The sequence below is a fragment of the Scardinius erythrophthalmus genome (assembly GCF_964197995.2).
Source record: "Scardinius erythrophthalmus genome assembly, chromosome: 2".
NCBI lineage: Eukaryota > Metazoa > Chordata > Actinopteri > Cypriniformes > Leuciscidae > Scardinius > Scardinius erythrophthalmus.
The window spans coordinates 3,422,037-3,439,156 of record NC_138222.1 but is presented as its reverse complement, the minus strand read 5'-3'; the positions used below and the strand labels follow the sequence as shown (position 1 = coordinate 3,439,156).

Genomic DNA, 17,120 nt, shown 5'->3' with positions numbered 1-17,120 from the left:
TTGAAAATGAATGGGAGACGAACTTCCTCTAGTGGACGCGTTGGGTACTGCGCACAAACACAATCTCACTGAAAGCTCATTTTTTGAGATATCAACCTCAAATTTGGAACACAGCTTTGATTTTCTCACAGTTTTGGTGTTAAACATGATTTTGGAAAATATATTACATATAAAAATTAAAATTGGTATTTTTGTGCATTTTTCATAACAATAAATGTAACATTTTATGACTTTTTTCAAGTTCACTTTTGTAAACTTTTTTCACTTCAGCAATAATTCGCCATGAGTTGCTTTTAAAAAGAGACCGAACTTCAGTCTGTTGCTCCAAAGCAATCAAGATTTATGACAGTTTAAGTTGGAAATGTCATTTTCAGGGCTATGCTCAAAAAGTGAATAAATGGATTATAAATACTGCATAAATATAATTTAGTACCATAAAATCCCCTAAAATGCAAAATATTATCGAACTACCACATTGGACAATCATTTTTATTAAAAATTAAAAAAAATTCTTCCATTTATGACCGACACGCACCATGTCACAGTATGCCACGATACTTCCATTCATGCATCTAATTCATGCCATCCTCTAATAATCATCGTCACATTTTTTCTCTCAATTGTTGTGACATTGGCAAGCTGTTTATACATTGTAGCATTGTAGCTCAAACAGTAGAGCGTTGGCGCTTGCAACATTAAGGTCATGGGTTTGATTCCCAAGGAACGCAAGACCTGATCATAATGTAAATGTGCACCTTGAAATGCAATGTGAGTTGCTTTGGATAAAAGCGTCTGCCAAATGTGTAAATGTAATTTTTCTGAATGGTTATGGCCCTGCTAGCAAATGTATTAGCAAAATAAAGCACTTAAAGAGAGTAGACTTTTCCTGACTGTTTCTTAACACACTTAAGCACACTTTTAAAGTGCACTTTGTAATAATGTCAACTTTAAAGTACATTTTAAATCATTGTTTTAATAATTGTGGAAACCTTATTTAAGACATAACATAAGTAATTATGAAATTCCAAATAAAGAAGTACTTAAGTAATACTTAAGTGAGTCAAAAACACTCTTAAGTTCAACTAATTGCATTGAATTTGAATGTAAACCTTAATAAATTTTCATATAATTGCAAATAACATGAAGTTAAGTGTCTGAACACTGCAATGAAGTATATTCTTTCAAAGCATATTATTTCCGTTATAAATACTCTTTTTTTTAAGTATGCTGAAGTGTGAACAAGATTTGTATCATTTCTTTCATGAAAGAAGAACATGGAAATGAACAGTCTAGGCATTGTGCTAAATAACTTGATTTGAGAATAAAAACCCTACATGTTAAAGGTCAGTTTTTGTTTGAACTACTAATTGCATTGAGGGTTTTTTTCCCATAAAATATTGATTAAAATATTTATTGTACACGTTACCTGGAACAGAGAACTCGGGAATGGTGCCAATGAACTCCTTCTGGGTGAACTCAGGCCTGTGGTCGTTCTGATCGAGAACGTAGATCTCAATGGTTGTGGGACTTTCCAGTCGCTCTCCGCTTGGTGAGAGAGCAAAGGCTTTGAGCTGAGGATATTACACATATATAGAGTTATTCAGAGATATCACATGATTCATCAAGTGAGATACAGTACGTCTGAGACCACACTGTAAATCTGTAATCTCATTTAAATCTGGGAAAAAACTGAATCAGGATTATGAAAAATGTAATAGAAAGAAAGAGGCTCAATATAGAATTCAGAAACCCTTGTTATTAGCGACACCGGTGGCTGTTAGGTGAACTGCAGCCTCGGGTTATTTCTCGCGCTCGCATTACGAACGAGACTGAACGTGATTCAAAGCCCTCAAATACTCACAGCCGAGTTATTTTCCTTCTTTGCTTAGAAGTAAAAATAAGTTGGAAATAATGTTGCAGTAATAGACTGGTAGCGAACATCCCGAGTGACGTTTAGAATAGATGAATATGCAAATATTTGCTTTCCTCTCAATAACAAAATAAACACAATAAAATAAAACAGCGGAGAGAAATCAGCAGTTCAGAAAGCATCTGATCATAGAGATGTGGATGTTTGAACCAGCTCTGAGATTCATCATGAGGTCATTAATATTACTCTGTTATGATAGTTTGATTATAAAGTATATCTGAGACTATAGACGATAAAGATCTGACTGTGTGAGATTGTAGTTGGAGTGAATCCCTTTTCTTTGCATGACACATGGACATTACAGTACAGAACAGCTCTTTGGGCATTATCCTGAACATAACGTGTGTAAACGTCACATCCTTTCGATTTTCCCAGGAAAAACGTCCCGAGTCGGGGATGGTCTCGTGTTTTAAGTTTCGTTACAAGCTGTTCACACACAGGCAATAAAAATGTGACTTTTAGATGAAAATGTTTTCTAGGGATGCACCCATATAAACATTTTGGCCGATACCGATAACCGATAATTCTTTATATTTGAAAGCCGATAACCGATATATTGGCCGATAAATCTAAAATCCAAATTTTATATAATTAAGACAAATAAAAACCATCATGGTGAACAGTGCGCATCTGAAGTGTCTCAGCTGAAGGAAATAATCCATTATTAATGAGCTTTTATATATCAGCCAAATTTTCTTATCAGGCCGATAACGATAACATAAAAAATAAACATATATCGGCAGATACCGATACGGTGGCTGATATATCATGCATCCCTAATGTTTACATAAATCAAACATGTTCACCTTAAAACTCTTGTGTTTTTCCCTGTCCAGGGGCATTTTGCTCTTGATCCATCCTGTTTTATCATCAATTTCGAAGAGGCCTTTGGGGTCCTGGTCAACCCCGGGTCCCTCCAGCTTGTATATCACCTCTCCGGTGAAAACCTTGTCTGATTTAATCTGCAAGAGTGGACATGGAACATGTTGAAGCCGTATGGTACACAGTCTGTCTGTTGAGGCTTACAGGTATTTAGGTATTGAGGTATTTAGACTACCATGTGTGTGTGTGTAACCAATCGGTTTGTTTGGACGGTTTACGTTTTAAAATGGAGCAATGGTGCATTTAAGAACTACATTTAATAGCATCTATATCAGTTCAGTTATATAGATTATACTGTGTTCCAACGTTTTGTTGTATGTAGTGTGTCTGTTGATGCTGTCAATCTAATTCAGATTTTTATTTATTTGAAAACCCCATTGTTCTAAGCCATTATAATATGACTCTCATAAAAGTACAAACTACATCACTGGACATTCAATTTATGGAAGCTTGTTTCCGCCACAGAATTAAACATTTTAAAAGATAATTGCGGATTTTTATCTCACAATTCATAGATATAAAGTCAGAATTGCAAGATAAAAACTCTCAACTCTCAATATAAAATCACAAAATTCTGACTTTATAACACGCAATTGTGTTTATATATCACAATTCTGACTTTATAACACAATTGTGAGTTTATATCACGCAGTTCTGACTTTATATCACGCAATTGTGAGTTTATAACACAATTGTGAGTTTATATCACGCAGTTCTGACTTTATAACACACAATTGTGAGTTTATAACACAATTGTGAGTTTATATCACGCAGTTCTGACTTTATAACACAATTGTGAGTTTATATATCGAAATTCTGACTTTATAACACAATTGTGAGTTTATATATCGCAATTCTGACTTTATAACACAATTGTGACTATATCACGCAATTCTGACTTTATATCTCGCAATTCTGAGTTTATATCTCACAATTCTGACTTTATAACACACAATTGTGACTTTATATCACGCAATTGCGACTTTATATCTCGCAATTCAATTGTAAACTCGCAATTGTGAGAAAAAAGTCTGAATTGTGAGAAAAAAAAGTTGCATTTACCTTTTTTATTTTTTATTCTGTGGCGGAAACAAGCTTCAATATCAGTTAGCATGAACTTGTGAAGTGTGTTTTCAGGTCTACAGTGAGGAACTAATGCGGGTTGCTGGTTTACCTGGACCAGATCTTCAGGGAGCTGTTTGCCGTTCTCTGAGACTCGGATGGGTGGGATGACCCAGTCTCTCTTCACCCTGACCAGTGGACCAGCGCTCCTGAGTCTCCATGGGTTCAGATCGCTCGACTTCACCTGTAACAAACACACACAGTGATCAGACTCTGGAGGCTCTTCAGTGACACACACACACACACACACACACACACACAGTCTACAGGGGCTGTTAACACAACACCGTTTTCAACTAAACATGGAAAACTATTTGTAACACACGTTTTAAATACTTTCACACATGTCAGCATGACGAAACTTAGTGTATTTACCAGTTGCCATATCAACACTATATAAATAATACTAAACATGGAAAACTAGTTGTAACATACTTGTTTCATGAGTTTGTGTGCCCATATAATCTTAGCATAAGTGGTAAACAGATTTGGCTTGTTGTCTGCTATAGAAGGGCTCAGAGAGAATATTCAGCTAAACAGAAAACTGGTGCGCTTTGACCATTCATTTACCTGACAACAGCACTTTAGGGACCTCAAAACAGATTTCAAAGGGTATGTTTGAACACGACACCGATGTATTAAAAACGGAAAAGTTTTGCCTTTGCATTTTTCACGTTCAGACGACAGCGTTGTCAAAGCGATACCTGTTCAAACGAATCCGTAAGAACAACTAAAAATGTTGTATTCTGCTGTCAGGCCAGTAGATGGCGATGTCACTTTGTAAAGAAACACTACGCGCCTATAGGGCTGCACGATTAATCGAAATGAAACGGCACGCGATTTGGCAAAGGCTGCGATTATTTTATGTGCAGTTTGTCAGTGAAGCACGGCTCTGTGATCGGCAGTAAATGATGCTCCATCTGAACACCAGAGGGCGTCTCACACACACACACACGCCAAATATGCCCCGCAGAAGTACGACAACAGGAATTTAACATATGTTTGTGATGCCCTTTATTTTTAATCTTTATTTTTTTTATATATATATTTTTCATTATTGTTATGTTTCAGTTTAAACTTACAAAATGTGAAAATGTGTAAAAGAAATGTGTCAAGAACTTGCTATTTGAATTGAATTTTGATCACACACACACACACACACACACACACACACACACACACACACACACTCATGCATGCAGCTGTTCAGTGGGGAAACAGGCTCAGTTTTCTCCACTCATGGTCTGTCGGCTGTCGCTCTGAAACACGTTCTGGTTTACTGCACCTGACAGAGGTCAGAGGTCAGAGGTCAGAGGTCAGCTGCTAAACGTGCTTTAGTGACAAAAATCCACCCCTGGTGACAGAATTCTCACACACACCGACACAATGTGTGTCAAACAGTGCAACATTCTCACAGTGGATCAAGACTGATTTATGAAACGACAAGGACTTGTAGTGTACTTGAGATTTAATTACAAATATATTTAAGATACAAGATGTACAAGTTTAACTAGAAATTACATTAAAGTATATTTTAGTTTACCGGCTGTACACTTGAACCACATTTCAAAGACAATATAAGTAATTATATTTATATTATGATAAAGATGTACTTAAGTCCTGCTTAGGTGGGTCAAAAAAACACACTTAAGTTCAACTAATTGCATTTATTAGACATTAAAACTATAATAAATTTTATTTAATTACAGTTAACATGATCAATTGTCAGAAAACATTACATTCAGTTTGCATGCAAGTATATTATTTCTGTAATGAGTCTTAATATATTAATAAGTACTCTTTTTAAAGGTATTCTAAAGTGTACTTTTTCACAAAGGTATTTGGTTTCACATGATTTATTTAAAAGCTTTTAACTTTTAGCAGCAGACTTTTTTTTTACGACAATAAAAGAAAAAGTTTCTGATTTAAAACCATATATTATGTTGCAATTCTAAAATAAAGTACTCATTGAAGACAAACTTGGGCAGCCTATAATGCTAACTATATTAGCATCCACACCAGCAATGATTCTGATTGGCTGTCAATGCTTTTATCGTTAATCAGCTGGAAGAAAATCGTTCTGAAAGCGATTCCAACAATGTAATTATTTTCTATAGTCTATATTTATTGACTATGGCTGTCGATTTAACACATTAATTTGGTGCGATTAATTATGGAAAAAATAATGAGTTAAAATTATTAATGCTTTTATCACACCGTGACTCCGCCCAGACCTGTACGCCATCTTTCATTACATTCAGTAAAGTGACGAACATGATGCAACGACTGACTGCATGATGAAGCCTATTAGAATGCGGTTAAAATGCCACTAAAATTCAAGATATGAGGGTAATAAAAAGCCCCATAAGGGGTTTTGTCTTATATTTATATCATATGATTTGGTTTAGCAATATCTCCAGAGCGCTAGAGTGCTATTTTTTGTATGTGATAAAAAATATTAAAACAGTTCAATAAACCAGAAGTTAATATTGCATTACATTTTAGACACAAAATATTGTCTGTTTTTGCTCAATGTCGTTCTAAACAAAGCCACTGCAGAACTGATGTGCGTCTCTGAGCGACACACAGCCGTGTTTCATGACTGAACGAATCGAGTGAGTCATCGATTCAGTGACTCATTCATAAAGACGGCCACTTGCCTCGCTCCAGAATGAATCAGCCATTTGAACGAATTGGTTGAGTGAATGATTCAATGACTCGCTCATTAAGACAGAGGCTTGCCGCCCACCTACTGGCAGTTTTAGTTTCATACAGAGTATAATTTAATTTTTCATTCATATATTTATGTTTTTAGCGTTCATTAGCTGGAAAAAAATATTCTAGAGAAATTCCAACGATATTGTTTCTCTGGGCCGTTATTGTTATGATTGTGTTGTAGACTCTTCTATTCTTTTATATTTAGAATGATTTTTTGCTATATTCATCTTCCTTGATGTGAATGGGCCTTTAGAAACCACCCCGTTTAAAGGGGTGGTATAATGCCCTTTCCACAAGATGTAAAATAAGTCTCTGATGTCCCCAGAGTGTGTATGTGAAGTTTTAGCTCAAAATACCCCACAGATATTTTTATATAGCAAGTTAAAGTTGTCACTTTTTGAGGGTGAGCAAAAACACACCATTTTGTGCGTCCCTTTAAATGCAAATGAGCTTCTGCTCCCGGCACAGGGGGCGGCGCTTCAAGAGCTTGCACTCGCACAAACATGCACTGAAAATTTCAAATACTTTTAGTCTTTTATGTTCAAACTGGAGTCGGACAATGATGGAGAGACTCGAGAAGAAGTGACAACATGTAGAAGCAACAGGACATTTCTGAATGGTTAGTTGATGAATTTATGTAGCTGATGTGTAGTTATCTTCTAGTCATTGATTAGCATATTCTGTCATGATAATCTATAAATCGTGCTCAGGGGGCGGGGTTTATGTAAATTCTAGGGCTGGTGATGTCACTAACCCGGGAGGAATGTGGTGTAGTCTCTACCAGCCGTTTGTTGTAGTCCTTAAAAAGTGATTTCTGTAAAAGCAAATATCTCCCTTTGCTCTGAACTTTGAGCGTTGTAACTTTGCAGATGTTGTTTATGCTCAAACAGCAACATTACACACTAACTAAAGTTAGAAAAGTGAAATCATGTTCAACCACTCCTTTAAGAATGCAATAATCATTCATCACCATATAAGAATCCTAAATAGCAGCAGTGGCTGAGATAGTCCTCGTGCTTCGGTGGAAGTGTTTCCTGATGCAGAATGCTGGACATTACAGGAATGCTCAGACCCTGTTAGAGACACTAATCTTAGAGCCGCCCGGATTCTCTCTTCTGCGAGTGTAGTACTACATTACACTCAGTCTAAAGTGTTTACTCTGGTATTCTAAGGCCAACTGCATGTGGCAAGACTGTCTTAGTAACCGAGGGGTAATCAGTGTTACTTTTCTGATTCAGATTAGACCGATGTACCTATGAGAAGTCGAAGGGCGTTTTCACATCTATAGATCGTTTGTTTTGTTCTGAAACAGTGACTTATATGTTACAATGTTGTATTTTCTTCTTGGTTCGGTTCACTTTCACAAGGCAACCTTTTAAAGCGTACCAAAATGTGTTAACGCAAGTCACATGTGAGTACAACTGTCCTCTTATTGGTCAGCATTTCCTCTGCGTCATCCATCAAGATGATTGACAAGTTCGCTCCATGAGTTTATTGTGACTTTATTTGTAACTGTTGAGACACACACAAACACTATACGAGTGTTATAATGCAGCTGGAGCAGGAATCAAGGCTTCATTGGGACAGCATGAATGAATTTTGTTACTGAATGAATCAGCGTTTTTTTTTACGAATCGAGTCATCGATTCAGTGACTCATCCATAAAAAAGGTCACTTGCCTCGTTCCAGAATGAATCAGCCGTTTGAATGAATTAGTTAAATGAATGATTCAGTGACTCGCTCATTAAGACCCAGACTTGTCGTCACCTACTGGCAGTTTTAGTTCCATATAGAGTATTATTACATTTTTCATTCATATTCATGTCACCTGTGAGCTGCATTAAACAGATTCTGGATTTTTTTTATTTTTTTTATGGCCATATTATAGCCTTAAAAGTTTATGGGCCCTATCTTACACCCGGCGCAATGCAGCGCCAAGCGCAACGCAAGTGTTTTTTGCTAGTTTCAGCCCGACGCAGTTTTCATTTTCATGTCCTGCTCCACGTTGTTTAAATAGCAAATGCATTTGCGCCCAGTTGAGCACCCATGGGCTGCTGGTCTGAAAACGAGGTGTGTTCTGGTGCATTGCTATTTTGAGGCGACTGAAATAGACTGAGCCATTGATCAACTGAAACCTGGTTGCAATTTTTTTTTTTTTTTTTTATTTAATGAGCGTGTTAGTAATGTGCGCCTATAGGCGGGTCCACAACGCACATACACTCTGCTTATTACACACACAGGGACGCACAGCAGCAGCACACACATGCCAAATATTAAAAATAAAAGGATTACAATGTAAAAGATTATTATTGTGTACATAAAGATATGGTGAATCCGGCTTGTCCCGTAGATGATCTGCTTGAGCACTTTTACCTCGCGCATGAGCAGATCCGTTTGCGCTCTGGAGACGCGTTCGGTCTTTCCACTGTCAAGTTCCGTCATGTAAATAGCGAATCCGCCATGGCGCGAGCGCAACTGGCATTTAAAGGGAATGGGAGATGAGACTATGATTGGTTTAACACCCGTAAATCCCAAAACACACCGATTACTCATTAAGAGAATAGATATGACCCTTTTAGACCAAGTTCACTCAGGGCATCCGAATCCACTTTTGCTAGTTTTAAGTTCGGCGCGACAGGCGAACATTTTTCCCATCGTTAAACTAGCAAAAGTGGATTCGGATGCCCTGAGTGAACTTGCGCCGTGCGCTTCAGACCATGCGCTTAGATCGTTAAAATAGGGCCCAATGTGTAATACATTCTATATTGAATCAAAATATTTCTTTCTAAAGCTTTTCTCATCTAACACAATAATTATTTTAAATGATCTTTCTGAATTAATTGCACATCGAGCCAAGATTGATGTGCGATTAATTCAGTTAAGTAATCATGTGATTAATTAGATTTAAAATAATAATAATCACAAGACAGGCCTAATACTGATAAAATACCGTTTAACAGAATACTACTCGTGTGGGATTGGATATTTGAGACTGAAATGAGTGTGTTGTGTTGTGTTCTGGGTGGGATTTACTGGAGGTCTCCTGATGTATTTAACAGAGCTGCACATTCGGCTACTTCTCTTCTCTTCTCTTCTCTTCTCTTCTCTTCTCTTCTCTTCTCTTCTCTTCTCTTCTCTTCTCTTCTCTTCTCTTCTCTTCTCTTCTCTTCTCTTCTCTTCTCTTCTCATTTACCCATAGAGCTTTTATGGGTGTCTGCTAATGCACTTCTTCACCTCAGTTAGGACATGCATGAGTGTCTGTACATCCTCGGTTCTTTTATTTAGTTGCTGTTTAATATGAGCTTTTTATACTTGGCATCACTAACTCCCTGGACGGTCCGCATATACAGAGAGAGAAAGTGAGATTAAATTAAATGGAGGCTTTTGCCTTCCTCAGAAAAAGATCCAGTGATCTCTCTCTCAATGTTTCAGATTTTCCTGAAATTTTAAATTTAATACAAAATTTAATATGAACTCAAATTCTTCCGCTTTTATTTCTCATAAGAATTTTTAAGTCCCCCTGAAGTCAATAATTTGATCCCTTAAAATTTATCACCAAAATGACATATTTAAAAGGTTTTTATTTCCTTGAAAAAATTATTCATGCATTAAAATATCTTGAAATGTAACTCGACACCCTTGCCTCATTTAGTATGCGCTGTTTTATGAATATGCAAATGAGCCCCGCCTCCACTCACTCACTCAGCTCAGAGATCCACTGGTTGACGATCACACGTTGATCTGATTGGTTACAAGGTAGTTTGTGACGTCAGAAACACCAGCGATTTCAAAGCGTGTTTTTGAGACTGTCTTTGGTTCACTGCAGTTTTAAGGAGGAAATACTCAGCAATGCTGTCGACTTATGAATTTACACATGGTTTGTCTTATAGCAGATTAAAAACACCACATAGACATATAAACTACATTAAAAGCTGGATTTTCACCACAGGGGGTTCAAAAACCTAATTCATTGCGATGGTTGATCTACTAATGACTGCTAGTTGACATGAAAGTTACTTATAGTTAGCAGAATGTCTAAAGTGGACCATCAAAGTGTAACTTCAAAATCTGAGAGAAATCTGATCCTCCAGTGAGTCTCCAGAGCCGTATGTGAAAACATTTGCTCAGGGGAGCACTGATCTGAAAATACACTACAGTCTGAAACACAGAGACAACAGGTGTCGACACAATCACAGGCTTTCTGGCAACCTCACATTCAACTCTCCAACAAAGAACATGCTGTTTATTTCAGGACAGTTTTATGAACGTTTAAGAAAGTGCAACCTTTGTGTCTTTTAGTGCTTTGGGGAAAAAACATTCCAGTTCACAGTTGTTGCTCTCTGTGTCACATCTAACCCAGTTTAGCTCGACTTTTACCAGAGTAAGACATTCCTAAAGCTCCACACACACACACACACACACATGGCAGGGTCAGCTGGTCCGAGCCTCGGCGTGACTAACACAATCAGATACACTACATTTCTGAAGAGGAGAAGAAACAGGAGCGAGTGTGGAACACATTAGGTGGAACACATACAGAGTTCTGGACTAGTTTTAGTGTGTGTGTGTGTGTGTGTGTGTGTGTGTGTGTGTGTGTGTGTGTGTGTGTGTGTGTGTGTGTGTGTCTGTAAAAAGTGTTCAGCTCACTTAAAAAAAAATTGTAAACACGTTGCCTCAAAATTACATTATATTATATTAAGTAAATAAAGTGATGCTTGCTTAGTTAAAAAATTATGTGAGACTTGACAATTCCACATTACCTTTTTTTTTTTTTTGATTAAGCATGAAGTTTATTTACTTAATAATAAAAAAAGTTTCCTCAATTTAAGTTAAGTCACATGATCACTTCTTACAGTGTGTGTGTGTGTGTGTGTGTGTGTGTGTGTGTGTGTGTGTGTGTGTTTTATTTAGTTACACAGTAGTAGCTGAAAGTGTTGTCCGGCCTGTAGGGAAAATGACATATTTATTTAAATATTATTCAAAATATGGTACAGATTTTGTAATCATATTGCATAGTTGTGCTTTTTTCATCACACTTTAGATTATAGGGTCCAATTCTCACTATTAACCATAACTTTTGCCTCAATAAACTCCTAATTGCTTATTAATAGTTAGTAAGATAGTTGTTAAGTTTAGGATTAAGGGATGTAGAATATGATCATGAAGAATAACGCATTAATATGTGCTTTATAAGTATAAACAGTAATATTCCAGTAATATTCATGCTAATAAGCAACAAGTGAGATTTGGAGACTAAACTAAAGTGTAACAATTCTTTTATTTTTGAAAATAACGCAATGAAATTGTGCCAATATTGTTTTTGGCCAAGCTGCCATGCATTGAAATTATGAACATATGCAACAACAAAAAAAAAAGAAAGAAAGAAAGAAAGAGAGAAAGAATGAGAGAGAGAGAGAGAGAGAGAGAGAGAGAGAGAGAGAGAGAGAGAGAGAGAGAGAGAGAGAGAGAGAGAGAACCAACGCAACTTTTTTTTTTTTTTTTGCACAGTAAAATAAAACCTGTAGCTTTTCCTTCACATTTAAAATTTAATCAAGCTTTTAGGGTCATAAAAACAAACTTTTGGCCAATACTGTACATGTAAACAACATATTATAGTGCATTATGTCATAAATTGCAAAAATGTAATTGATATTAACTTTATATATTTGAAATAATTGATTCCTGTACAGTATTAAAAGTGCTTAATTCAGAGCATATGGAGATGACATTATTTGTGGGTTAAGGCAAGCTTATACTGACCTCATAATTCATAAATCAGTATGATCAGGTAAATCTCTGCATGTGTGATGCTGTGTGTCTGCGGTTGGACGAGAGGTCAGAGGTCACACAGGTGGACACGTTCTGTCATTTCATTCCTCAACAGGTCCAGTATCTTTCTTTCTTTCTTTCTTTCTTTCTTTCTTTCTTTCTTTCTTTCTTTCTTTCTTTCTTTCTTTCTTTCTTTCTTTCTTTCTTTCTTTCTTTCTTTCTTTCTTTCTTTCTTTCTTTCAATTGTTTGATTTTAGTGAGTGTTTCTGGTTTATTTTACAGTAACTGATCCTGATGTCATCCAGGAACATGTGAGGCATTGAACCCTTACAAACCAGAATGCTGTCATCATGTCATGTCTAATTCAAACGGAAATCAGTGTAATAACCGTCAGCGAACGCCGTCCCGTCTCGGTTTCCTGATCTGGGATTGTATCAGAATGTCTGGGACTGGGAGAAACACACAGTTTCCCGGATGACTGACTCTCACCAGCTGCTTTATGAACAGTTTCTGCTCATTGCGTGGCCTGGGAACGTTGACCTCCTATTTCCACCGACAAGATCACCATGTCAGACAAATGGGGTTGAGTCTGCATCTGGGAACAGCTGCGCATTAGCAAGACCTCGAAGAGGCATGTGTGAATCTCAGTGCTCTCAGTGAGACATAAGCCTCTCCGAGATTAACTCCCTGAGAAACTTTTAGCAAATTAAATTACATTATCAGAGTCTCAAGAGCCAGATGACTGAAGAAGAACAGCATTAGAAGAAAACTATCAATTCATCAGGCAATGATCTGGAGGAAACTTCGAAGGCCAACGGTGATCATTTTCATGTATGGCACGTTCTCTCTTAAATGGGTGGTATAATGCCCTTTTCTCAAGATGTAAAATAAGTCTCTGATGTCCCCAGAGTGTGTGTGTGTGAAGTTTCAGCTCAAAATACCCCACAGATATTTTTATATAGCATGTTAAAGTTTTCTCTTTTTAAGGATGAGCAAAAACACACCATTTTGCGTTTCCCTTTAAATGCAAATGAGCTGCTACTCCCGGCACAGGAGGCGGAGCTTCAAGAGCTCGTGTCCTTTTACCTCACACACACATGCACTGAAAATGTCAAAAACTTTTAATCTTTTATGTTCAGACAATGATGGAGAGACTTGTAACTTTGCAGATGTTGTTTATGCTCAAACAGCAACATTACACACTAACTAAAGTTAGAAAAGTCAAATCATAATCAACCCCCCCTTTAATAGTTACATCAGTTGTGCACAGAATTTTTTCTCACAGAATTACACCAATAGAAGAAAATAAGGTTGCACGTTATTTTACAGTCCTGTTCCCCATGTACATATCTGTACTGTACTTGTTATGATAGTAATTACAAAAACTGGGTAACCCATGTGGTTACCTTATATTACCCTACTTTCGGTTACACTTTATTTTAAGGTGTCATTTTGTAATTATATGAGTAATATTAAGCAACTACATGTACTTACTATAGGGTTAGGGTTTGGTTGAGGGTTAGTTGCATGTAATTATGCATAATTTACTGTTATTACTATGGTAAGTACATGTAACATATGTAACAAGAACACTGTAAAATAAAGTGTTACCGACTTTCTTAGGTAAGGACACTGTAAGTGCAAATACAGTAAAATAAAGTGCAACCGTGTCTTAAGGTCCCAATATACAGTGTTTAGATGAATATGTAAATATGTGCTGTGCGCTTTCCTCTCAATCGCCCAATAAACACAGCAAAAATAAAAAATGACATCTTCACTCTTTAGTTAAATATTATTAAAAAAATTAACAGATTTTGTGAGCATATTGCATAGTTGTACTTGGAGTTGATTGGGTGGTCAAACTTTAGATTATATTTCTATTAACTAACTATTAACTACGACTTTGGCCTCAATTAACTCCTACTTGCTTATTGATAGTTAGTAAGGCAGTTAATTTTAGGATTAAGTGATGTAGAATATGGTCGTCCAGAATAAGGCATTAATATGTGCTTTATAAGTACTAATAAACCCTTAATATCCTAGTAATATGCATGCTGATAAGCATCTAGTTAATAGTGAGAATTGGAGCCTAATCTAAAGTGTTACCAATTGTTTTATTCAGGCAATGAAACCGACCAAATTGTGCTGACATCATTTTTAGCAAGACTGTCATACAAAGAAATTGCGAACATATGCAATATGTTCATGTTTTTTCCTGTGAGCTTTTTTTTGCACAGTAAAATGAAACCTGTAGCTGTACTTTGCCTTTTTTGTCAAATAATTTTGCCAGATAAATACAGTACCAAGTTTAGTGTTTGCAGCAGCTCTGTGATTCAGCTCTCCAGTAAAGTCACGTCACATTGATTTATATAAAGTACTTTATACAATAGATACAATCGATTTGTTTATCGAATTGTGTCAGTGTCTCTTTCAATCAGAATTACAGCTTCAGTTTCTACTATAAAGCGTCTCTCCAGTGTGTTCATGTGTTTACACTCGCGTCTGACCTCGACGAACTGAACAGAAGAAATGAACCGGAAGAAGATTTACACCTCAAAGAAGGCGGAGCCTCAGAGCCACACCCACCTATTACATCATCACCACTGACCAATGGCAGTTCAGAGGCGTTTACCAGCCGGAGTGAACATTTCTGCAAAGTTCGCTTTATCAAGCTGTTTCGAACTCCTGAAACAAACTCCAAATTAACTTCATTTCGGCCTGATTTTGTTCGGAATGACTCCGCCTTGTTCTTCGACTTCACTTGAAGTGTATCGGGGCTTTTAAAGTGGCAAGATTTGAAAAGTCAGAGATTTTAAAATAGACATATTTTCGTGCAATCCACATTCATTTTATAGATCTATGCTCTTCATGGACTGTCTATTTATATTTATCCTAAAGAAATGTTGATCCTTAAATGAATTGATCCTATGTTATGAAGGAGCAAAGTAAAATTAAGTCTATGATAATTTGGGGAAAATGTGTCAATCAAAGAGCCAAAGCAACTTAATGCAATTGTTCTTGAATTGCTCATAAATAAGAAGGAACGACTTTCTGCTGTTTATGTATCGCATGATGAAGGTCCGGCCTCGAGAGCAACTCCAGAACAAATCTCTCATTTCAGAATCTGTGTCTCATTGCAAATCCAAACAGTTCAGATCATTGATTGTGGCAAATATTCGGCTTTGCTTGCATTTTCATTCGTTGTCTTCATGATTACACTAGTAACCTTGAAACAATAACGTCAAACGAGCTTCAAACCAGCGGTATTTTTCTTATTATTATTCTTTATCTGTCATCATTCAATTAGTTAGAATTGACAAGTTTAAATCATTAACCGGATAATACCTCTGACGGCTAGAACGGTACGTTCAACCGGTTAAAGACAAACTTAACAATCAATTATTGAACACCATACACACCACTAAAGATTATTTTAGCAGATGTGACCCAAGCAAGGTCAAAACTGTAACCACTTCAACAAGATAAACTAACGCTAATCAAGCATTGCTTAAAAATAAATAAAGCACAATAATGCAATCCACAACTGATCATGATCATCTGATTACAGTAGCTTCTGACATTTGATCGCCCTGAGCAACTCATGCCGTAATTATTAAAGATAATATCAAAAACCTATAGCAAATGATAATATATATCATAATATTATATTTCATAGTAGTTTAAAAAGCAAAACTATTTTAACTGTCATAAGTAATCACCCCCCTTACCTATAAAGAAGGCTGCAAACTCTCAGATTATTTAATATTATATTAGCATTGAGCTATAATTTCACTGTACAACTGAAAACTGAAATGGATAACACTTGAAGTCCTCAGCATTGAGTTGATAAGTGAAGTAAAGCCCGACTCACCTGACACACTACGGTCAGTATTGCACTCAGTACCGCCACGGCCCTCATCGTCGGCTTCTGACCCAGTAAACCACTGACAAACGCTAAACAGTGTGTGAAGACTGAAGCCAAGTTTGCCGTGAGACTCTGTGTCTCTCACTCCTCGTGTCTCAGACTTGAGTGACAGCACATGTGTGTGTGAAGAGGCTGCGATCCCATGCCCAGCCCCCACAACACTCGCCCATGGCATGAACACACACCCCAAAAAATACATGACCCAGTCAATGAGAAGAATACACCTCCAATGAAAAGAACTAGATTGTAAAGTTTCAGGACAAACTTTGATGTTGGCTTGACAAAGCCAGGTCTGAAAGTTTAGAATAACTTCGAAAGCTTAAAGTTTAAAGATTTTATTCAGAGAAAGTAAAATGCATGTTGCTAGCATGATCCTAGCATGTTTTAACATTTTTCTAACTTTTTTTTACCACATTGCTAGCATGAAGTTAGCATGTTTTATCACAATCCTAGCATGTATTAGCATGTTGCTAGCATTTTTAGCATATTGTTAACAAGAATTATCATGTTGCTTATATGTTTTAACATTGTTAGGCTACTGTGAAATAACATGTTGCCAGTATGTTTTAACAAGTTGCTAGCATGTTTAAGCATGTTGCGATCATGTTTTGGCATATTGCGAGAATGATCTTAACATGCTTTAATGTTGTTATCATGTTTTTAGCACATTGCTAGCATGTTTGCTAATATGTTTTAATAAAATTCTAACATGTATTAGTATGCTAGTAAGTTTTAAAACATTGCTAATATGTCTTAGCATTTTGCTAGCATGTT

At 36.6% G+C, this 17,120-nt stretch overlaps 1 protein-coding gene across 1 annotated transcript in view; it reads right to left on the bottom strand.

Moving 5' to 3' along the window:
* Positions 1-16,435, bottom strand: part of cdh15 (cadherin 15, type 1, M-cadherin (myotubule)) — a 30,300-nt gene extending 13,865 nt beyond the window's left edge. The window contains exons 1-4 of the mRNA XM_081359312.1: positions 16,293-16,435; positions 3,987-4,118; positions 2,737-2,892; positions 1,427-1,571 (exon numbers count right to left, since the gene is read on the bottom strand). Coding sequence (XP_081215438.1) covers positions 1,427-1,571; positions 2,737-2,892; positions 3,987-4,118; positions 16,293-16,340 — 481 coding nt within the window. The 5' untranslated portion in view covers positions 16,341-16,435. The remainder of the gene's footprint in view (positions 1-1,426; positions 1,572-2,736; positions 2,893-3,986; positions 4,119-16,292) is intronic.
* Between the last annotated feature and the right edge of the window lie 685 nt (positions 16,436-17,120).